Source organism: Oncorhynchus mykiss, chromosome 3 (assembly GCF_013265735.2).
Source record: "Oncorhynchus mykiss isolate Arlee chromosome 3, USDA_OmykA_1.1, whole genome shotgun sequence".
In the NCBI taxonomy this organism is placed as follows: domain Eukaryota; kingdom Metazoa; phylum Chordata; class Actinopteri; order Salmoniformes; family Salmonidae; genus Oncorhynchus; species Oncorhynchus mykiss.
In genome coordinates this window covers 2,582,076-2,605,616 of record NC_048567.1, presented here as the reverse complement: position 1 = coordinate 2,605,616, position 23,541 = coordinate 2,582,076, and the positions used below count along the sequence as shown (strand labels likewise).

Here is a 23,541-nt window from a genome sequence, read left to right as displayed (position 1 = left end):
GTCACATGCCCGAATACAACAGTTTGTATTCTGTTGTATTCTGTTTATAACAGTTTGTTGTATTAATTACAAATGATTCCACTAGGTGGTTATAACTTTGGTAAGTAGTCAGGTGAGTGAACAGTAGGAGCATTGGGCCAGTAACCGAAAGATCACTGGATCGAATCCCCGAGCTGACAAGGTAAAATAAAAAAGTCCTTCTGCCCCTGAGCAAGGCAGTTAACCCACTGTTCCCTGGGTGCTGATGATGTGGATGTGGATTAATGCCCCTGAGCAAGGCAGTTAACCCACTGTTCCCTGGGTGCTGATGATGTGGATGTGGATTAAGGCAGCCACCCACACCTCTCTGATTCAGAAGGGGTTGGGTTAAATGCAAAAGACACATTTCAGTTGAATGCATTCAGTTGTACAACTGACTAGGTATCCCCCTTCCCTTTCTCATTCTGCTGAGTAATCAAAATACTGACTTTCTATAGATGAGAGACGGAAGGAACATGATTAAGGCCAGAGTTTTATCCTGACCATCAGACATGATCAAAGAAACACTCTGGGCCTAAACACGATTACTGATCTATAATCATAAACCATTTACCTGGCCATGCGTTTTACTGAGCTTGTTTTTTACACCTGAAGTTGATAACCTCTCTGACATTGCATGTTGAACCATATAGCCTAGAGGTTAAACATCACTATTTGACCCTCGGGTGCCATACACATCATTATCAGAAAGAGTGGATATACAGTAGGATATGAGATACAGGATGACTCTGTGCATCCCTGACACCTCCCTCTCAGATAATATATCAATTATTGTTGAACGTGTTGTTTTGGTTGAGTCACACTTGACAAGATAACTTCTCGTGTCACTCTTCAGCTTGGTAAAGCAATCATCTACTAAACAAGTTCAGCTGAAAGGCTGTTTTGCAAAGTTGGCAACCAGTTTTTCCACACCTCAGCTAGTGTTCCAGCTACCGGTTACCTAGAGACCAGCCACACCACCTGTCACACTGCTGAACCTGGCCATCTACACCCGAGGAACCATGAGACTACAGCTGCCCAACCCAGGCCTGGAAGACAGGATCCTGTCCCATGAGGAGCTGGACAAGCTGGAGACGGAAGAGGCTGGGAGGGGAGACAGGCCCAAATGGGACAACAAGACTCAATACATGCTCACCTGCGTGGGGTTCTGTGTGGGGCTGGGGAACGTATGGAGATTCCCTTACTTGTGCCAGAGTCATGGGGGAGGTAGGTGTTGTTGTGCTGTGGTGGGGTTGGACGGGCTGTGGTGTGGTTGAATGAGGTTTGCTGGGGTGTGCTGTGGTGTGGTGTGGTTGGATGGTTTGTGGTGTGGTTGGATGGGCTGTGATGGGGTTGGATGGTTTGTGGTGTGATTGGATGGTTTGTGGTGTGGTTGAATGGGGTTAGATGTGGTGTAGTGTAGTGTGGTTAGTTGGGGTGTGGTCTGGTGTGGTTGGATGGGGTTGAATGGGGTTTGGTGTGGTGTGGTTGGATGGGGTGTAGTGTGGTTGGGTGGGGTAGGATGGGGTGTGAAAACATGTTTTTAGAAATGTTTGCAAATGTGTTGAAATATACAATTTATGTAAGTATTCACACCCCTGAGTCAATACATGTTAGAATCACCTTTGGCTGCAATTACAGCTGTGAGTCTTTCTGGGTAAGTCTTTTAAAGCTTTGGTTGGGCTGTGGTGTGGTGTGGTTGGATGGGGTTGGATTGGATGGGGTGTGGTGTGGTTTGGTTTGGTTGGATGGTGTTGGAAGGGTTGGATGGGTTTTATGTGTTGAAGGGGTTGTGCTGTGGTGTGGTTGGATGGGATCACTTGTATAGGGAAAGCTCATGTTCTTCTCTGATTTGCTTGATGTACAATCTGTATTTGGTGTCCGTGGGAAAATACTGATTTTGCTTTACTTTACAGTGTTCTTATTATTGTAGGTGCAGTTTAACACATATTCTAATTACACATTGCACACATTGTTCCACTGTTATCAGGTACATAAAGTGTACTTACAATACAATAAAAACACAGAACTAATGAGAACAGTGAAAAACATGTCTGCTGTTTATGTCACTACTTTATGTGTAGTCTAACCATGGTGTTTCTGTGTCTATGGAGGCTCCATGGTGATCTGTCTCTTTGGAAGCTTCATGGTGATCTGTCTCTATGGAGGCTCCATGGTGATCTGTCTCTATGGAGGCTCCATGGTGATCTGTCTCTATGGAGGCTCCATGGTGATCTGTCTCTATGGAGGCTCCATGGTGATCTGTCTCTATGGAGTCTTCATGGTGATCTGTCTCTATGGAGGCTCCATGGTGATCTGTCTCTTTGGAAGCTTCATGGTGATCTGTCTCTATGGAGGCTCCATGGTGATCTGTCTCTATGGAGGCTCCATGGTGATCTGTCTCTATGGAGTCTCCATGGTGATCTGTCTCTATGGAGGATCCATGGTGATCGGTCTCTATGGAGGCTCCATGGTGATCTGTCTCTGTGGAGGCTCCATGGTGATCTGTCTCTATGGAGTCTTCATGGTGATCTGTGTCTATGGAGGCTCCGTGGTGATCTGTCTCTATGGAGGCTCCATGGTGATCTGTCTCTATGGAGGCTCCATGGTGATCTGTCTCTATGGAGTCTCCATGGTGATCTGTCTCTATGGAGGATCCATGGTGATCGGTCTCTATGGAGGCTCCATGGTGATCTGTCTCTGTGGAGGCTCCATGGTGATCTGTCTCTATGGAGTCTTCATGGTGATCTGTCTCTATGGAGGCTCCATGGTGATCTGTCTCTATGGAGTCTCCATGGTGATCTGTCTCTATGGAGGATCCATGGTGATCGGTCTCTATGGAGGCTCCATGGTGATCTGTCTCTGTGGAGGCTCCATGGTGATCTGTCTCTTTGGAAGCTTCATGGTGATCTGTCTCTATGGAGGCTCCATGGTGATCTGTCTCTATGGAGGCTCCATGGTGATCTGTCTCTATGGAGTCTCCATGGTGATCTGTCTCTATGGAGGATCCATGGTGATCGGTCTCTATGGAGGCTCCATGGTGATCTGTCTCTGTGGAGGCTCCATGGTGATCTGTCTCTTTGGAAGCTTCATGGTGATCTGTCTCTATGGAGGCTCCATGGTGATCTGTCTCTATGGAGGCTCCATGGTGATCTGTCTCTATGGAGTCTCCATGGTGATCTGTCTCTATGGAGGATCCATGGTGATCGGTCTCTATGGAGGCTCCATGGTGATCTGTCTCTGTGGAGGCTCCATGGTGATCTGTCTCTATGGAGTCTTCATGGTGATCTGTGTCTATGGAGGCTCCGTGGTGATCTGTCTCTATGGAGGCTCCATGGTGATCTGTCTCTATGGAGGCTCCATGGTGATCTGTCTCTATGGAGTCTCCATGGTGATCTGTCTCTATGGAGGATCCATGGTGATCGGTCTCTATGGAGGCTCCATGGTGATCTGTCTCTGTGGAGGCTCCATGGTGATCTGTCTCTATGGAGTCTTCATGGTGATCTGTGTCTATGGAGGCTCCGTGGTGATCTGTCTCTATGGAAGCTTCATGGTGATCTGTCTCTATGGAGGCTCCATGGTGATCTGTCTCTATGGAGGCTCCATGGTGATCTGTCTCTACGGAGGCTTCGTGGTGATCTGTCTCTATGGAGTCTCCATGGTGATCTGTCTCTATGGAGGCTCCGTGGTGATCTGTCTCTATGGAGGCTCCATGGTGATCTGTCTCTTTGGAAGCTTCATGGTGATCTGTCTCTATGGAGGCTCCATGGTGATCTGTCTCTATGGAGGCTCAGTTGTGATCTGTCTCTATGGAGGCTCCATGGTGATCTGTCTCTATGGAGGCTCCATGGTGATCTGTCTCTATGGAGGCTCCGTGGTGATCTGTCTCTATGGAAGCTTCATGGTGATCTGTCTCTATGGAGGCTCCATGGTGATCTGTCTCTATGGAGGCTCCATGGTGATCTGTCTCTATGGAGGCTCCGTGGTGATCTGTCTCTATGGAGGCTCCATGGTGATTTGTCTCTATGGAGGCTTCATGGTGATCTGTCTCTATGGAGGCTCCGTGGTGATCTGTCTCTATGGAAGCTTCATGGTGATCTGTCTCTATGGAGGCTCCATGGTGATCTGTCTCTATGGAGGCTCCATGGTGATCTGTCTCTATGGAGGCTCCGTGGTGATCTGTCTCTATGGAGGCTCCATGGTGATCTGTCTCTATGGAGGCTCAGTGGTGATCTGTCTCTATGGAGGCTCCATGGCGATCTGTCTCTATGGAGGCCCCATGGTGATCTGTCTCTATGGAGGCTCCATGGTGATCTGTCTCTATGGAGGCTCCATGGTGATCTGTCTCTATGGAGGCTCCATGGTGATCTGTCTCCATGGAGGCTCCATGGTGATCTGTCTCTATGGAGGCTCCATGGTGATCTGTCTCTATGGAAGCTTCATGGTGATCTGTCTCTATGGAGGCTCCATGGTGATCTGTCTCTATGGAGGCTCCGTGGTGATCTGTCTCTATGGAGGCTCCGTGGTGATCTGTCTCTATGGAAGCTTCATGGTGATCTGTCTCTATGGAGGCTCCGTGGTGATCGGTCTCTATGGAGGCTCCATGGTGATCTGTCTCCATGGAGGCTCCATGGTGATCTGTCTCTATGGAGGCTCCATGGTGATCTGTCTCTATGGAGGCTCCATGGTGATCTGTCTCCATGGAGGCTCCATGGTGATCTGTCTCTATGGAGGCTCCATGGTGATCTGTCTCTATGGAGGCTCCATGGTGATCTGTCTCTATGGAGGCTCCATGGTGATCTGTCTCTATGGAGGCTCCATGGTGATCTGTCTCTATGGAGGCTCCATGGTGATCTGTCTCTATGGAGGCTCCATGGTGATCTGTCTCCATGGAGGCTCCATGGTGATCTGTCTCTATGGAGGCTCCATGGTGATCTGTCTCTATGGAGGCTCCATGGTGATCTGTCTCTATGGAGGCTCCATGGTGATCTGTCTCTATGGAGGCTCCATGGTGATCTGTCTCTATGGAGGCTCCATGGTGATCTGTCTCTATGGAGGCTCCATGGTGATCTGTCTCTATGGAGGCTCCATGGTGATCTGTCTCTATGGAGGCTCCGTGGTGATCTGTCTCTATGGAGGCTCCGTGGTGATCTGTCTCTATGGAGGCTCCATGGTGATCTGTCTCTATGGAGGCTCCAGCACCACAAACACTGCATTTTATTAGCTGATGTAGTAATCTATTACTACTACTTATGCTGACAGGCCTTGTACAGGTGTTAAAGCTTGATTTACATCACACCTCTAGTCATAATGACTTGTCAATGACTGATGGAGAGGACATGCCTGGAGTCTATAGATAGATCCCAGGAAAAATATCTAACTGATTGTCAGTTAGTATAACAGAGTTATTGCACTTTGCCCATGTCGCCAAACACATGATGCTACAGTGCCTTCAGAAAGTATTCATACCCCTTGACTTATTCCACATTTTGTTGTGTTACAGCCTGAATTCAACTTTTTTTTGAATTCACTATTCACAATCTACACACAATACCCCATAATGACAAAGTGAAAAAACGTTTTTAGAAATGTTTGCAAATGTGTTGAAATATACAATTTACATAAGTATTCACACCCCTGAGTCAATACATGTTAGAATCACCTTTGGCAGCAATTACAGCTGTGAGTCTTTCTGGGTAAGTCTTTTAAAGCTTTGCACACCTGGATTGTACAATATTAAAGTAAAATCTGTAACTAGCCCACTCAGGAACATTGAATGTCGTCTTGGTAAGCAACTCCAGTGCATATTTGGCCTTGTGTTGAAGGTTATTGTCCTGCTGAAAGGTGAACGTCTCCCAGTGTCTGTTGGAAAGCAAACTGAACCAGGTTTTCCTCCAGGATTTTGCCTGTGCTTAGTTCTTTTAGGTTTCGTTTTATCCTATAAATCTCCCCAGTCGATGACAAGCATACCCATACCATGATGCAGCCACCACCATGCTTGAAAAAAATGAAGAGTGGTGTTCAGGGATATTGGATTTTCCCCAAACATAACACTTTGTATTCAGGACATAAAGTTAATCCACATTTTTGCATTATTACTTTAGTGCTTTATTTCATACAGGATGCATGTTTTGGAATATTTTTGTTCTATACAATATTTTAGTTATTTTCACTATGTAAATTAGTTTATCATTGTGTAATGACTACAATGTTGTTGATCCATCCTCAATGTTCTCCCATCACAGCCATTAAACTCTGTAACTGTTTTAATGACCCTCCTGTTGAGTTCGTTTCATGTTAATTCATTCTGTGTTCCCTGTCCAAAATGACCACCCCATTATAGATGATTATAAATCCATAATAATACATATATTATCACCTAATTTTGTGTTAGATCTTTTTATAAACTTAAGTTCTTGTGAACATTACAAGTTTTGAACTTCTATTTGCTTTTTGTGGTCTGTTGGCCTCATTGCCCTGGGCACATACAACTAGTTTTTGGGTAGAATAAGCATAATGTATGGATTATTTTGACTATAACAAATACTCAGATAAAACATATTGTGCTATTTATCACAGACTACTTTGTGTCAAAGTTTAACAAGGACTCTCTCCTCCTCACCAGTGTCATGATCAAAGATATGATCAAGAGCCTCACATACAGTATATCGTTTGGTCATTGTGCTGCCACAGAATGAATTGTGAGCAAGGCCTCAAAAAAGCTTTATATACCAGAGCTGCTAGAAAAGTTATATATATTATTAAAACAATGTTGTAATTGTTTGTGAGAATTCCAACAGGTGTGGTTCCCTCGGGGGAAAGATTCTATTGGGGAAAGGTTCCTGTGGGGGTTGCCATGGAAGCCAAGAAGGGGAGTGAGGTGTGTGTGTGTGTGCGCTCACATGCATGTGGGGGTCTGGGAGAGGAAGTATGTCCATCTGATGAATGGGCATGTGCCTGAACCTAATTTTTTTATACACTAATTGTAGTCTCACCCATTCATGTCTAATGACCGGGAATTTTTGACTGGGAACACCACAGGTGTACAAAAGTTCAATAAAACACCTCAAATGTTATGAAAATCATCCAAATGTATTTTTTGTGATCAGATGCCCTGTGTGGACAAAGTCATGGAACCTCATGACAATCAGATTAAATGAACTACATTTTCAGAGAGAAACCTTGTAACTCTGTCAAATTCGGCCAGAACACAGCAGGAGGGTTAAAGTCCATTGCCCTCATGGTAAAATCCCTGAGCGGTTTCCTTCCTCTCCGGCAACTGAGTTAGGGAGGACACCTACATCTTTGTAGTGACTGGGTGTACTGATACACCATCCAAAGTGTAATTAATAACTTCACCATGCTCAAAGGGATATTCAATGTCTGCTTTTTTTTGTATCTTTCTACCAATAGTTGCCCTTCTTTGCAAGATATTGTAAAAAGTCGCTGGTCTATGTAGTTGAATCTGTTTTTGAAATTCACTGCTCGACTGAGGAACCTTACATATGTGTGGGGTACAGAGATGAGGTAGTCATTAAAAAAATCATGTTAAACACTATTATTGTAGAGTCCATACAACCTATTGTGACTTGTTAAGCACATTTTTACTGCTGAACTTATTTAGGCTTGCCATAACAAAGGGCTTGAATTCATTTGTAAGAATTTCACAAAACATAATTCCACTTTGACATTATGAGGTATTGTGTGTAGGCCAGGGACACAACATCTCAATTGAATCCCTCTAAAATTCAGGCTGTAACACAACAAAATTTGGAGAAAGTCAAGGGGTGTGAATACTTTCTGAAGACACTGTATATCCATCTACTGTATTGTTGGCAAACACAGAGAAGACTATTTATAATGGTTATACACTAATGAGGGATGTAACTACAACATGGGCTCTCCTGTGCCGACCCAGGGTAGATCGGGTGCTTTAGCCCAGTAAAATCCACCCAGTGTGATAATTGTAATGAAACACCCCCGCTCTTATCTTATCTAAATACAGAGAGAGAGCCTAAATGGACTTACGGTAACATCCCATCACGTTCCATGGAAAACGTTTGACTACAAGCGAATGACAGATAAGGACTGTTAAGGCAGATAAAGACTGTTATCTACTGAAGATTGCTGATGGACAGGAAAGTGTTTGTTGTGAACTGAGGGATAATCACCTGCACATTGAACCACCAACACCATCACTATCCTGTGCCACAGTAAATCCTTTACTTCAGCCATTCCTGCCTGCAACAGGTGCATTGACTTGTCTCCGTAAAAGGACATCAGTGTTATGTGATTCACAAGTGGTTTTATTGTTTCTCTCCATCTGTTTCTCTCCATCCTTTTTTTGCCAGTATGTTTAGATAGACAGGTATGTGTATCGATGAGCCCTGTGTTTTTATCCAAACCCAAGTACAGGTGTTTCATATTTACATTTGAACCTTTATTTAACTAGGCAAGTCAGTTAAGAACAAATTCTTAGCCTATCGGGGAACAGTGGGTCAACTGCCTTGTTCAGGGGCAGAACGACAGATTCTTACCTTATTAGCTTGGGGATTCGATCCAGCAACCTTTCGGTTAATGGCCCAACTCTCGAACCACTAGGCTACCTGCCACCCCTATATATGATACAGAAGACTTGTAATATACACTCCATTACATCTGCAGGTGTCTGTATGTCATGAGATGTCAGTAAGAGTCATGGATATTTACCAATGATTTAAGAGCTTTGATTGTGGCCTCTTTGTTCTCAGGTGCATTCATGATTCCTTTCCTGATCCTACTGGTTCTAGAAGGTGTTCCCCTGCTCCATCTGGAGTTTGCTATTGGTCAACGTCTAAGGAAAGGCAGTTTAGGCGTGTGGTCAACAATTCATCCTTACTTAGCTGGAGTTGGTAAGCAACACTTTCCCTATCTCTGGTCCAGGGCAAATACATAAGGTGCAGTTTGCTGCATGTAAGCAGCAGGTAAACGCCCCGGGACCAGAGCTACACGTGATGCTTCAATAAACCTTGAGTCATCATGGACTCACTGCTCTGTGTTCTTACCAGGCATAGCGTCCATGTTTGTTTCTTTGATGATCAGCCTGTACTACAACACCATCATGGCCTGGGTGATGTGGTACTTATTTAACTCCTTCCAAGAGACGCTGCCTTGGAGCCAATGTCCCCCCAATTACAATCTAACAGGTAAGAGTTCAGTACAGACACCGTCTCCATGCAAGATTGGTAAAAATGAGATATCAAATTAAATCAAATCTTATTATTCACATGTTCTGAATAGAACAGGTGTAGACCTTACAATGAAAGGCTTACTTACGTACTATGACTGAACATGGTCTGCATCCTAAATGCCACCCTATTCCCTATAATGCAATACTTTTGCCCGGGTCAAAAGTATTGCACTATGTTTGAATCATCAAGTCATGTATGTCTAATTATAATAATGTATTATTCGTAAATTCTTTACCTAAATGTCTCAGGCCTGGTGTCAGAGTGTGAGCAGAGCTCTCCAGTGGACTACTTCTGGTACAGAGAGACGCTGAACACCACCCCGGACATTGGTGCGAACGGGGGTCTGCAGTGGTGGATGGTGCTGTGTCTGGTCAGTGCCTGGGCCGTGCTCTATATCTGCATCATCCGAGGCATCGAGACCACTGGGAAGGTAGAGCAGCTCAATCTATCTGAGATGACGTTCACATTTATATCCAGTTATGACCAATAACAATGGATGAACATTGGAAAATGGACAAATAAAATAGCATAAAGGTAGTTTTATGTTATCATGTCTCAGTGATACAAATGAAGGTATAGTGAAATCCCTGTCTCCCCTCTCCTCATAGGCTGTGTATGTCACCTCAACGCTGCCCTACGTAGTGTTGAGCATTTTCCTGATCAGAGGTCTGATTTTGAAAGGCTCTTTGAGTGGAGTTGTGTTTCTCTTCACCCCGAACGTAAGTCAAGTGTTGTGGTCCAAATGGCAACCTATTCCCTATATAGTGTACTACTTTTGACTACAGCCATATGGGCCCTGTTTAAAAGCAGTGCACTTTACAGGGAATAGGATGCCATTTGGGACACTGTTACACTAAACAAAAAACCTCACGCTAAAAGATATGTAAACCCATCCCTGAACTGACATCAGATAAATAGGTCATATATAAATCAGGTAAATCTGATTCATGGGACAAAACGTTGTGTTGTTGTCCCAGTTGACAGAGCTGACCAACCCAACTACCTGGCTGGATGCAGGTGCCCAGGTGTTCTATTCCTTCTCCATAGCATTTGGTGGACTCATCTCTTTTTCGAGCTACAACTCTGTGCAGTAAGTCACAATCAACCATCTAAACTACTATTGTTTAATCAATGTATTATATATTTTAGGGAAAAAAGTGGTTTACTATGTTGTATTGGGACACTTTTGAATTGTGTTATAAAGCCCGACAACTGTGCCAAAATAGAGCGTTATGGTGTCCATATTAGGACATGCTCAGTCTCAGCAACTGGGTCTCGATCCCGCCCTGTGCAACTGGGTTCTGGACTTTCTGACGGGACGCCCCCAGGTGGTGAGGGTAGGAAACAACATCTCCATCCCGCTGATCCTCAACACAGGCCCCACAAGGGTGCGTTCTCAGCCCTCTCATGTACTCCCTGTTCACCCACGACTGCGTGGCCATGCACGCCTCCAACTCAATCATCAAGTTTGCAGAAGACACTACAGTGGTAGGCTTGATTACCAACAATGACGAGACAACCTACAGGGAGGAGGTGAGGGCCCTCGGAGTGTGGTGTCAGGAAAATAACCTCACACTCAAAGTCAACAAAACAAAGGAGATGATCGTCGACTTCAGGAAACAGCAGAGGGAGCACCCCCTATCCACATCGACGGGACAATAGTGGAGAAGGTGGAAAGTTTTAAGTTCCTCGGCGTACACATCACGGACAAACTGAAATGGTCCACCCACACAGACAGCGTTTCTTCAGGAGGCTGAAGAAATTTGGCTTGTCATCGAAAACACTCACAAACTTTTACAGATGCACAATCGAGAGCATCGGGTCGGACTGTATCACCGCCTGGTACGGCAACCACTCCGCCCACAACCGTAAGGCTCTCCAGAGGGTAGTGAGGTCTGCACAACACATCACCGGGGGCATACCTGCCCTCCAGGACACCTACACCACCCGATGTCACAGGAAGGCCATAAAGATCATCAAGGACAACAACCACCCGAGCCACTGCCCGTTCACCCCGCTATTATCCAGAAGGCGAGGTCAGTCCAGGTGCATCAAAGCTGGGACCGAGAGACTGAAAAACAGCTTCTATCTCAAGGCCATCAGACTGTTAAACAGTCATCACTAACATTGAGTGGCTGCTGCCAACATGCTGACTCAAATCTCTAGCCACTTTAATAATGGAAAATTGATGTAATAAATGTATCACTAGCCACTTTAAACAATGCCACTTTATATAATGTTTACATACCCTGCATTACTCATCTGATATGCACACCAATATCTCTACCTGTACATGACCATCTGATCATTTATCACTCCAGTGTTAATCTGCAAAATTGTAATTATTCGCCTACCTCCTCATGCCTTTTGCACACAATGTATATAGACTCTCTTATTTTCTACTGTGTTATTGACTTGTTAATTGTTTACTCCATGTGTAACTCTGTGTTGTCTGTTCACACTGCTATGCTTTATCTTGGCCAGGTCGCAGTTGCAAATTAGAACTTGTTCTCAACTAGCCTACCTGGTTAAATAAAGGTGAAATAAAAAATAAAAAATAATAATATGTATATACTGTACTCTATAGCGTCTACTGCATCTTGCCAATGCCGCACAGCCATCGCTCATCCATATATTTATATGTACTGTCGTGTCTTTGCTATGCCGGATGAAGTGATATGACATGCTATTTTGTAAAATAATTTCTCTTTAACTAATATTACCTGATTAAACTAATCGTGTAAATGTAATTAACTAGAAAGTCGGGGCACCACGAAATAATGTTAAGAGAGCTGTTATCTTCTGAATAAACTCTTAAAGACCTGGTAATCTTTTACCTCAATAGCAGTCCATCATTATTCGTCACCTTATTCAGTCTCATCTGAAAATCGTAAATTCTTCACGAACCCTGGCTAACAAGTTGAATCAGCAATACAACATTTGGTTTAATTATTTCTTTACTAAATACCTAAATAATCACACAGAATTACATATACACAGGATGGATCATACATTGATTACTAATTATGTCATGCAAGAAAATGTCCCTGGTGGACGGAACCGATATGACGGCTGGTTACACAAAGAAAGGGGGTTGGGTTTGAATGAAAGCAGGGGAAGACTGAGGAACAAAATGTTTGGGTCACTATCGGACCTCGTGAAGCTTTGCTATCGTAAATACAGAATCTTATGCATTCTAAATAACCACTCATTTGGAGAAGGAAAATGCAAGAAATATTTACTCTGAGCTGCGCTTCGATAGATTGGTCGTAGATGGAAGGCTGGGTTGCCCAGCAGGGATCTCTTGTCCTCTCAAGAATGTCTGGTGGTAAAGTGGATACGTTGTAGGACCGTCGTTGTGTGGTAGAACAAATACTTTGTCCGTCCTTTCCTAGCCCACGTTTACAACTGCTGCTGCTAACTCAACGGCTAGGAGGTAACACTTCTTTAATAAATAAGAGTTCAAAGTTCATACCAGGTTGCCATACTATACACTCATTGTCATGTACTGTCATGTTGTGTCTTGTCTCTGTCCTTTCCCTTCACCCTGTCTCCCTCTGCTGGTCGTTGTTAGGTTACCTTTTCTCCCCCGCTTTCCACCAGCTGTTCCTTGTCTCCTCTGACTACCCATTCACCCCGTTTCCCACCTGTTCCCTTTTTCCCTCTGATTAGGTCCCTATATCTCTCTCTGTTTCTGTTCCTGTCCTTGTCGGATTCTTGTTTGTTGTGTTTCATGCCTGAGCCAGACTATCGTCATGTTTGCTGTAACCTTGTCCTGTCCTGTCCGAATCTGCCGGTCTATCTGAGCCTACCTATGTTTGGTTATTAAAGAAGCTCTGTTTAAGTTAGTTCGCTTTTGGGTCCTCATTCACTCACCGTAACAGAAGAATCCGACCAAGAATGGACCCAGCGACTTCGGATCCTCTCCACTCAGCCGTCGGGATCCAGGGAGCGATGCTAGGCAGACACGAGCAGGAAGTGTCTGCTGCTCGACATGCCGTTGAGACCCTGGCCACCCAAGTCTCCAACCTCACAGAACAGGTTCACCATCTCCGCCTCGATCCACCGGCCACTTCCAGGGCTTTCGAATCTCCGGAGCCCAGAATCAATAACCCGCCGTGTTACTCTGGGGAGCCCACTGAATGCCGCTCGTTCCTCACCCAGTGTGATATTGTGTTTTCTCTCCAGCCCAACACTTACTCCAGGAGCACTGCTCGTGTCGCCTACGTCATATCTCTCCTTATTGGACGGGCTCGTGAGTGGGGCACGGCAATCTGGGAGGCAAGGGCTGAGTGTACTAACCAGTATCAGGACTTTAAGGAGGAGATGATACGGGTTTTTGATCGATCTGTTTTTGGGGAGGAGGCTTCCAGGGCCCTGTCTTCCCTATGTCAAGGCAATCGATCCATAACAGACTACTCTATTGAGTTTCGCACTCTTGCTGTCTCCAGTGGCTGGAACGAGCCGGCCTTGCTCGCTCGTCTTCTGGAGGGTCTCCGCGCAGAGGTAAAGGATGAGATTCTCTCCCGGGAGGTTCCTTCCAGCGTGGATTCCTTGATTGAACTCGCTATTCGCATTGAGCGACGGGTTGATCTTCGTCACCGAGCTCGTGGAAAGGAGCTCGCGCTCTCCGTAGCCCCCCTCTCCGCATCACTACCATCTTCCTCTGCCGGCTCGGGTGCTGAGCCCATGCAGCTGGGAGGTATCCGCATCTCGACTAAGGAGAGGGAACGGAGAATCACCAACCGCCTCTGTCTCTATTGCGGTTCCGCTGGTCATTTTGTCACTTCATGTCCAGTAAAAGGCCAGAGCTCGTCAGTAAGCGGAGGGCTACTGGTGAGCGCTACTACTCCTGTCTCTCCTTCAAGATCCTGCACTACCTTGTCGGTCCATCTACGCTGGACCGGTTCGTCAGCTTCCTGCAGTGCCTTAATAGACTCTGGGGCGGAGGGCTGTTTTATGGACGAGACCTGGGCTCGGGAACATGACATTCCTCTCAGACAGTTAAAGGAGCCCACGGCCTTGTTCGCCCTGGATGGTAGTCCTCTCCCCAGGATTCAGCGTGAGACGCTACCTTTAACCCTCACTGTTTCTGGTAATCATAGTGAAACCATTTCTTTTTTAATTTTTCGTTCACCTTTTACACCTGTTGTTTTGGGCCATCCCTGGCTAGTTTGTCATAATCCTTCCATTAATTGGTCTAGTAATTCTATCCTCTCCTGGAACGTCTCTTGTCATGTGAAATGTTTAATGTCTGTTATCCCTCCTGTTTCCTCTGTCTCTTCTTCACAGGAGGAGCCTGGTGATTTGACAGGGGTGCCGGAGGAATATCACGATCTGCGCACGGTGTTCAGTCGGTCCAGGGCCACCTCTCTTCCTCCACACCGGTCGTATGATTGTAGTATTGATCTCCTTCCGGGAACCACCCCCCCCCGGGGTAGACTATACTCTCTGTCGGCTCCCGAACGTAAGGCTCTCGAAGATTATTTGTCTGTAGCTCTTGACGCCGGTACCATAGTCCCCTCCTCCTCTCCCGCCGGAGCGGGGGTTTTTTTTGTCAAGAAGAAGGACGGGTCTCTGCGCCCCTGCATAGATTATCGAGGGCTGAATGACATAACAGTGAAGAATCGTTATCCGCTTCCTCTTATGTCTTCAGCCTTCGAGATCCTGCAGGGAGCCAGGTTTTTCACTAAGTTGGACCTTCGTAACGCTTACCATCTCGTGCGCATCAGGGAGGGGGACGAGTGGAAGACGGCGTTTAACACTCCGTTAGGGCACTTTGAATACCGGGTTCTTCCTTTCGGCCTCGCTAACGCTCCAGCTGTCTTTCAGGCATTAGTCAATGATGTCCTGAGAGACATGCTGAACATCTTTGTTTTCGTTTACCTTGACGATATCCTGATTTTTTCACCGTCACTCCAGATTCATGTTCAGCACGTTCGACGTGTCCTCCAGCGCCTTTTAGAGAATTGTCTTTTTGTGAAGGCTGAGAAGTGCACTTTTCATGCCTCCTCCGTCACATTTCTCGGTTCTGTTATTTCCGCTGAAGGCATTAAGATGGATCCCGCTAAGGTCCAAGCTGTCATTGATTGGCCCGTCCCTAAGTCACGCGTCGAGCTGCAGCGCTTTCTCGGCTTCGCGAACTTCTATCGTCGTTTCATCCGTAATTTCGGTCAGGTGGCAGCTCCTCTCACAGCCCTTACTTCTGTCAAGACGTGCTTTAAGTGGTCCGTTTCCGCCCAGGGAGCTTTTGATCTCCTCAAGAATCGTTTTACATCCGCTCCTATCCTTGTTACACCTGACGTCTCTAGACAGTTCGTTGTCGAGGTTGACGCGTCAGAGGTGGGCGTGGGAGCCATCCTTTCTCAGCGCTCCCTCTCTGACGACAAGGTCCACCCATGCGCGTATTTTTCTCATCGCCTGTCGCCGTCGGAACGTAACTATGATGTGGGTAACCGCGAACTGCTCGCCATCCGGTTAGCCCTAGGCGAATGGCGACAGTGGTTGGAGGGGGCGACCGTTCCTTTTGTCGTTTGGACTGACCATAGGAACCTTGAGTACATCCGTTCTGCCAAACGACTTAATGCGCGTCAGGCGCGTTGGGCGCTGTTTTTCGCTCGTTTCGAGTTCGTGATTTCTTATCGTCCGGGCTCTAAGAACACCAAGCCTGATGCTTTGTCTCGTCTCTTCAGTTCTTCAGTAGCCTCCACTGACCCCGAGGGGATTCTCCCTGAGGGGCGTGTTGTCGGGTTGACTGTCTGGGGAATTGAGAGGCAGGTAAAACAAGCGCTCACTCACACTCCGTCGCCGCGCGCTTGTCCTAGGAACCTTCTTTTCGTTCCCGTTCCTACTCGTCTGGCCGTTCTTCAGTGGGCTCACTCTGCCAAGTTAGCCGGCCACCCTGGCGTTCGGGGTACGCTTGCTTCCATTCGCCAGCGTTTTTGGTGGCCCACCCGGGAGCATGACACGCGTCGTTTCGTGGCTGCTTGTTCGGTCTGCGCGCAGACTAAGTCCGGCAACTCTCCTCCTGCCGGCCGTCTCAGGCCGCTTCCTATTCCCTCTCGACCGTGGTCTCACATCGCCTTAGATTTTGTCACCGGACTGCCTTCGTCAGCGGGGAAGACTGTTATTCTTACGGTTGTCGATAGGTTCTCTAAGGCGGCTCATTTCATTCCCCTTGCTAAGCTTCCTTCTGCTAAAGAGACGGCACAAATCATCATCGAGAATGTTTTCAGAATTCATGGCCTTCCGTCAGACGTCGTTTCGGACAGAGGTCCGCAATTCACGTCTCAATTTTGGAGGGAGTTTTGCCGTTTGATTGGGGCTTCCGTCAGTCTCTCTTCCGGCTTTCACCCCCAGTCTAACGGTCAAGCAGAACGGGCCAATCAGACTATTGGTCGCATCTTACGCAGTCTTTCTTTTCGTAACCCTGCGTCTTGGTCAGAACAGCTCCCCTGGGCAGAATACGCCCACAACTCGCTTCCTTCGTCTGCGACCGGGCTATCTCCTTTTCAGAGTAGCCTCGGGTACCAGCCTCCGCTGTTCTCATCTCAGTTCGCCGAGTCCAGCGTCCCCTCCGCTCAGGCTTTTGTCCAACGTTGCGAGCGCACCTGGAAGAGGGTCAGGTCTGCACTTTGCCGTTATAGGACGCAGACTGTGAGGGCTGCTAATAAGCGTAGAACTAAGAGTCCTAGATATTGTCGCGGTCAGAGAGTTTGGCTCTCCACTCAGAACCTTCCCCTTAAGACGGCTTCTCGCAAGTTGACCCCGCGGTTCATTGGTCCGTTCCGTATTTCTCGGGTCATTAATCCTGTCGCAGTTCGACTTCTTCTTCCGCGATACCTTCGTCGCGTCCACCCGGTCTTCCATGTCTCCTGCATCAAGCCCGTCCTTCGCGCCCCCGCTCGTCTTCCCCCCCCCCCCCCCCCATCCTTGTCGAGGGCGCACCCATCTACAGGGTCCGTAGAATTTTGGACATGCGTCCTCGGGGCCGTGGTCACCAGTACCTCATAGATTGGGAGGGGTACGGTCCTGAGGAGAGGAGTTGGGTTCCCTCTCGGGACGTGCTGGACCGTGCGCTGATCGAGGATTTCCTCCGTTGCCGCCAGGTTTCCTCCTCGAGTGCGCCAGGAGGCGCTCGGTGAGTGGGGGGGTACTGTCATGTACTGTCATGTTGTGTCTTGTCTCTGTCCTTTCCCTTCACCCTGTCTCCCTCTGCTGGTCGTTGTTAGGTTACCTTTTCTCCCCCGCTTTCCACCAGCTGTTCCTTGTCTCCTCTGACTACCCATTCACCCCGTTTCCCACCTGTTCCCTTTTTCCCTCTGATTAGGTCCCTATATCTCTCTCTGTTTCTGTTCCTGTCCTTGTCGGATTCTTGTTTGTTGTGTTTCATGCCTGAGCCAGACTATCATCATGTTTGCTGTAACCTTGTCCTGTCCTGTCCGAATCTGCCGGTCTATCTGAGCCTACCTATGTTTGGTTATTAAAGAAGCTCTGTTTAAGTTAGTTCGCTTTTGGGTCCTCATTCACTCACCGTAACACTCATGCTATATTCTGGCTGGTATAGTCGAAATTCATCCTTCCGGCGTGTCGATCGTCACCTCCACGTTGAAATCCACCCTTTTTAAGGTATGAACAGCAGTCCTCGCGTCACTGGGAACACGATGCTAATTTCGTTAGTTTATTGTCGTTCAACCGTTTGCAACCAGAGCTCACACTGAGGTTGGCTTAGTTCTGTAGTTGATATTAGCCCTTTTAACGTATGGACAGCAGTCCTCACATCCTTGGGAACAACAAAATTACATTTTCGTGAAGGGCCTTATGTAGTGGTGGGAGAGAAGGTTGTAGGTTCATAGTTTGAAGGTTCATAGTTTACAACCAACGTCTGTTCACTTGGGCACTGAGTGAGCAGAATTGTTACTTCATAACAACCATTCTCTCATTTTCTCATGATAATTAGGATGTGTAGACTTTCCAAGATACAGTTTATGTCATCCTGTCATCAGTAACAATGTCTCAGATGACAACTGATCTGACATCATATTCTTTAAGTATCAACGCATATTTTCAGCTGGTTGGATTACCGAAATATGATTCTGTTTCCCACCCTTTTGATGTTACCAGACTCTCTCTATGTTAACAAAGGGCTTTCCAACAGTCACATCTGTAGAGTAGAGAGAGGAAAGGGGGGAAGGTATTTATGAGGGTCATAAACCTCACCAACAGGGCAACGTCATGACAGTACACATTCTTATTCATTCCTTTACACTTGTGTACAGTATATAAGGTAGTTGTTGTGAAATTGTTAGATTACTTGTTAGCTGTTACTGCACGGTCGGAACTAGAAGCACAAGCATTTCGCTACACTCGCATTAACATCTGCTAACCATGTGTATGTGACCAATAAATTTGATTTGATTTGAGCAGGACGTTGTTGTTTTTGATCCCCAGTAACAACTGTGAACAGGATGCAGTGATCATCTCTGCCGTCAATGGCTTCACCTCCGTCTACGCTGCAACCGTCATCTACACCATCATTGGCTTCAGAGCCACAGAGAGATTTGACAACTGTCTTGGCGGGTAGGAATCTACCCGTCTCTGTAGATGACATGTTCCTACTACAGTACTCACTGCATCCGATATGATATGAGTACAGTTGCCAAAATTCGTCACCTTTCCCAAAATTCCCAGGTTTTTCAGAAATCCCAGTTGGAAGAGTTGTAGAATCAGGATGGGATAAGCAGGACATCTGGGAACCACGATTTCTGTCAAATCTGGGAATTTTGCAACCCTACATGTACCTAACAGTGCCCCCTACCTCCGATATGACAGTATGATAGCCAATGTGACATAGTTAGATGTAATGTTACCACGAAAGAGGCCATGACGTCAACTCATTTTCCACAATGATTCTGTAGAAATATCCTGGCGCTGCTGAATACATTTGATCTCCCCGAGGGAAACGTCACTGAGAGCAACTATGATCAGGTTCTCCAGAGTCTCAATGGAACATATCCAGAGGTCATTCAGGGACTCAACTTGAAGACCTGTGACTTGAACACTTTCCTCAGCGAGGTATGACTTTTAGGGCTGGTTTCCCAGACACAGATTAACCGTAGTCCCGGACTAAAAAGCATGCTCAATGAGATTCTCCATTGAAAGTGATTTTTAGTCCAGCAGTAGGCCTAATCAGTGAATGGGAAACCAGAGTTTTAAAGCTAAGCTAAGGTCTCTTACATACATGCTCCACAAGCTTTTCATTTCATCGTATAAATACTGACAATATAAGAATATTATTTTAGCTTGACTATATGGCAATGGCAATCCCAAAGGGAACTATACACTGAATATCCTAGTCCTATACAGTGTAGTAACACTCCTTCTCTATGTGTCCTGATGCAGGGGGTTGAAGGAACTGGTCTGGCCTTTATCGTGTTCACAGAGGCCATCACTAAGATGCCTGCATCTCCTGTTTGGTCAGTCTTGTTCTTCATCATGCTCTTCTGTCTCGGCCTGTCCTCCATGTTTGGCAATATCGAAGGAGTTCTGGTACCACTTCAGGACCTGGGGGTTTTCCCCAAGAGTTGGCCCAAGGAGTCCACCACAGGTGAGACAAGAGCTGGGAAAGACTGGGACCGTACATCAGCTCAGACAACACACCAGCCCATTAATTTCCTTCGGACCAAAATCCCACATTGGTCTAAAGATGGACCAGCCTATCTTTCATTTGCTCGAACTGCCCCATGGCCAGTCTGTTTCTGGACAAGAGCAATCCAGACCTATTTTCTCCAATGTTGAGAGATTGAAACCTCTTTATTAAATATCTTTAACTCATGTTCTTTATTCTGTTACAGGGATAACATGTGTCCTCTGCTGCATTGTTGGACTGATATTTGTCCAAGGCTCAGGGAACTACTGGCTGTCCCTCTTTGACAGCTTTGCTGGTTCCATTCCTCTGCTGATCATTGCATTCTGTGAGATGGGCGGGGTTGTGTACCTCTATGGTATTGATAGGTGAGTAATAAATTCATTCTGTGAGATGGTCGGGGTTGTGTACCTCTATGGTATTGATAGGTGAGTAATAAATTAATTCTGTGAGATGGGCGGGGTTGTGTACCTCTTTGGTATTGATAGGTGAGTAATAAATTAATTCTGTGAGATGGGCGGGGTTGTGTACCTCTATGGTATTGATATGTGAGTAATAAATTAATTCTGTGAGATGGGCGGGGTTGTGTACCTCTTTGGTATTGATAGGTGAGTAATAAATTAATTCTGTGAGATGGGCGGGGTTGTGTACCTCTTTGGTATTGATAGGTGAGTAATAAATTAATTCTGTGAGATGGGCGGGGTTGTGTACCTCTATGGTATTGATATGTGAGTAATAAATTAATTCTGTGAGATGGGCGGGGTTGTGTACCTCTATGGTATTGATAGGTGAGTAATAAATTAATTCTGTGAGATGGGCGGGGTTGTGTACCTCTATGGTATTGATATGTGAGTAATAAATTAATTCTGTGAGATGGGCGGGGTTGTGTACCTCTTTGGTATTGATAGGTGAGTAATAAATTCAAATGAATACAGCTTCAGGAATGTTTTTCCAACAGTCTTGAAGGAGTTCCCACATATGCTGAACACTTGTTGGCTGCTTTTCCTTCACTCTGCGGTCCAACTCATCCCAAACCATCTCAAGTGTGTTGAAGTCAGGGGACTGTGCCTTTTAGAAAAACATTCCTCATGAAGCTGGTTGAGAGAATTACAAAAGTGTGCAAAGCTGTCATCAAGGCAAAGGGTGGCTACTTTGAAGAATGTAAAATATTAAATATATTTAGATTTCTTTAACACTTTTTTGGTTACTACATGATTCCATATGTATTATTTCATGGTTTTGATGTCTTCACTATTATTCTACAGTGTAGAAAGTAGTAAAAATAAAGAAAACCCTTGAATGAGTATGTGTGTCCAGACTTTTGACTGCTACTGTATAATAACAATCGTTTTGTGTCTCTCTCTCTCTGTACCAGGTTCAACGATGATATTGAGTTCATGATCGGCCACAAGCCCAACTTCTTTTGGCAGATCACATGGAGATTTCTCAGCCCCGCCATCATGCTTGTCATCTTTGTGTTCTACTTTATCACTAAAGTCACCGAAACGCTCCTATATAAAACCTGGAATCCTGAATCGGTACGGTTTTTGCTCTGTCAATTCTATAAATCTGTTGAAATCAAAACATCCAAATTGCAACACATACATGTATCTGTCATTTGTTTTTAGGCCTCTTAACATACTACTCACAAACAAAGATTTCCCACATGCCTATGTTTACATGTATAGCTCCACTATTCACATAATCTCCATCTGGTACAGTACTGTACATTACAGTGACAACACGGACATACTAAAAGCCTTATACCATTCATCTTCCGTTACAGGAAAACTTCCCTACATTGGAGGAGAAGCCCTATCCAGCCTGGATCTATGTAATAATCTTTATCCTGGCAGGGATACCCAGTCTAGCTGTGCCTGGCACTGCTCTCTTCAGATGTTTACGGAGGAAGAGAAGTAGAAAGTCTGAACAGCAAGAGCTCAAAACAGTCTGTAACCAAATGGACGTGAACGACAAGGCTCAGGATGGAGAATCCCGTACCTGATTACCCGTAATAACTCACCACCAATAAAAACTAAAGAAAAACAAAGCCTTTAACGTATATTAATTTTCATAAACGTATGTACTGTTATAATTTATTAATCACTGTTTCTTTCATTTCTTTCATTCTGTAAAGTGAGACATTTTTAGCATAGTATTGCTGTAGAACTTGTACACTGATATGTCTATGAATGAAAACTGTCGTATCTGAGGATGCTTCTTAGATCGAGGACTCCGGACACCCAAGTACATGTTAGTATTTCATTGTAACTTAGAATAACATTACAGGAATGTAGCTGGCACAAGCTACCTGAGGCCTCTTGAGGTTAAAGCAGACATTAAAGGGCTACGGATAGTGGGAAGCAAACTACATATTGAGTCAATACTGCCATCTATTGGTAAACATAATACTTAACATACACTGAGTGTACAAAACATTAAGAACACCTGCTCTTTACATGACACAGACTGACCAGGTGAAAGATATGATCTCTTTTTCATGTCACTTGTTAAATCCACTCCAACTCAGTGTAGAGGAAGGCGAGGTGACAGGTTAAAGAAGGATTTTTCAGCCTTGAGACATGGATTGTGTGTGAGCCATTCAGAGGGTGAATGGACAAGACAAAATATTTAAGTGCCTTTGAACAGGTTATGGTAGTAGGTGTCAGGCACACCGGTTTGTATCAAGAACTGCAACGCTGCTGGGTTTTTCACACTCAACAGTTTTCCCTGTGTATTTTTTATTTATTTTACTAGGCAAGTCAGTTAAGAACAAATTATTATTTTCAATGACGGCCTAGGAACAGTGGGTTAACTGCCTGTTCAGGGGCAGAAGGACAGATTTGTACCTTGGACAGATTTGTACCTTGTCAGCTCGGGGATTTGAACTTGCAACCTTCCGGTTACCAGCCCAATGCTCTAACCACTAGGCTACCCTGCCTAGTGGCCTAGTTGTATCAAGAATAGTTCACCACCCAAAGGACTTCCAGCCAACTTGACACAACTGTGGGAAGCATTTAAGTTAACATGGGCCAGCATCCCTGTGGAATGCTTTCAACACCTTGTAGGATTCCATGCCTCAGCGAATTGAGGTTGTTCTGAGGGCATACTTTCATTCCGCAGTACTAGAGGGCAGAGTTAGCTATTCAACTGAAGTCATAAATTAGTCCTCTTAAAATGTAGTTCTCATTATTTCTTGCTGTAGTTTTTTATGAATCTCCACTGTTTCTGCGACTCTGTATTAGCTTGCTCTTACGAGGATTTAGGTTCAGTTGTTACGAGGGTTTAGCTTCAGGTCGTTACGAGGGTTTAGGTTCAGGTTGTTACGAGGGTTTAGATTCAGGTTGTTACAAGGGTTTAGGTTCAGGTTGTTACGAGGGTTTAGGCTCAGGTTGTTACGAGGGTTTAGGTTCAGGTTGTTACGAGGGTTTAGATTCAGGTTGTTACGAGGGTTTAGATTCAGGTTGTTACGAGGGTTTAGGTTCAGGTTGTTACGAGGGTTTAGATTCAGGTTGTTACGAGGGTTTAGGTTCAGGTTGTTACGAGGGTTTAGGATCAGGTTGTTGTTTCTAAAAGGGTAGCATGCCCATCCTCCAACTAAATATTTCCTAATACATTTCAACTTATTTGATGGAGTTGATTGCATGA

The 23,541-nt window shown here is 45.5% G+C and overlaps 1 protein-coding gene across 1 annotated transcript; it reads left to right on the top strand.

Moving 5' to 3' along the window:
* The first annotated feature begins 850 nt into the window (after positions 1-850).
* LOC110520772 (sodium-dependent neutral amino acid transporter B(0)AT1-like) lies at positions 851-22,377 on the top strand. The gene is made up of 12 exons (XM_036965697.1): positions 851-1,245; positions 8,769-8,909; positions 9,066-9,203; positions 9,497-9,678; positions 9,857-9,967; positions 10,226-10,338; positions 18,699-18,827; positions 19,166-19,322; positions 19,650-19,854; positions 20,102-20,261; positions 21,269-21,431; positions 21,680-22,377. The coding sequence occupies exons 1-12, from the start codon at positions 1,041-1,043 to the stop codon at positions 21,896-21,898; spliced, it is 1,923 nt and encodes a 640-aa protein (XP_036821592.1). The 5' UTR covers positions 851-1,040; the 3' UTR covers positions 21,899-22,377.
* Positions 22,378-23,541: the final 1,164 nt, after the last annotated feature.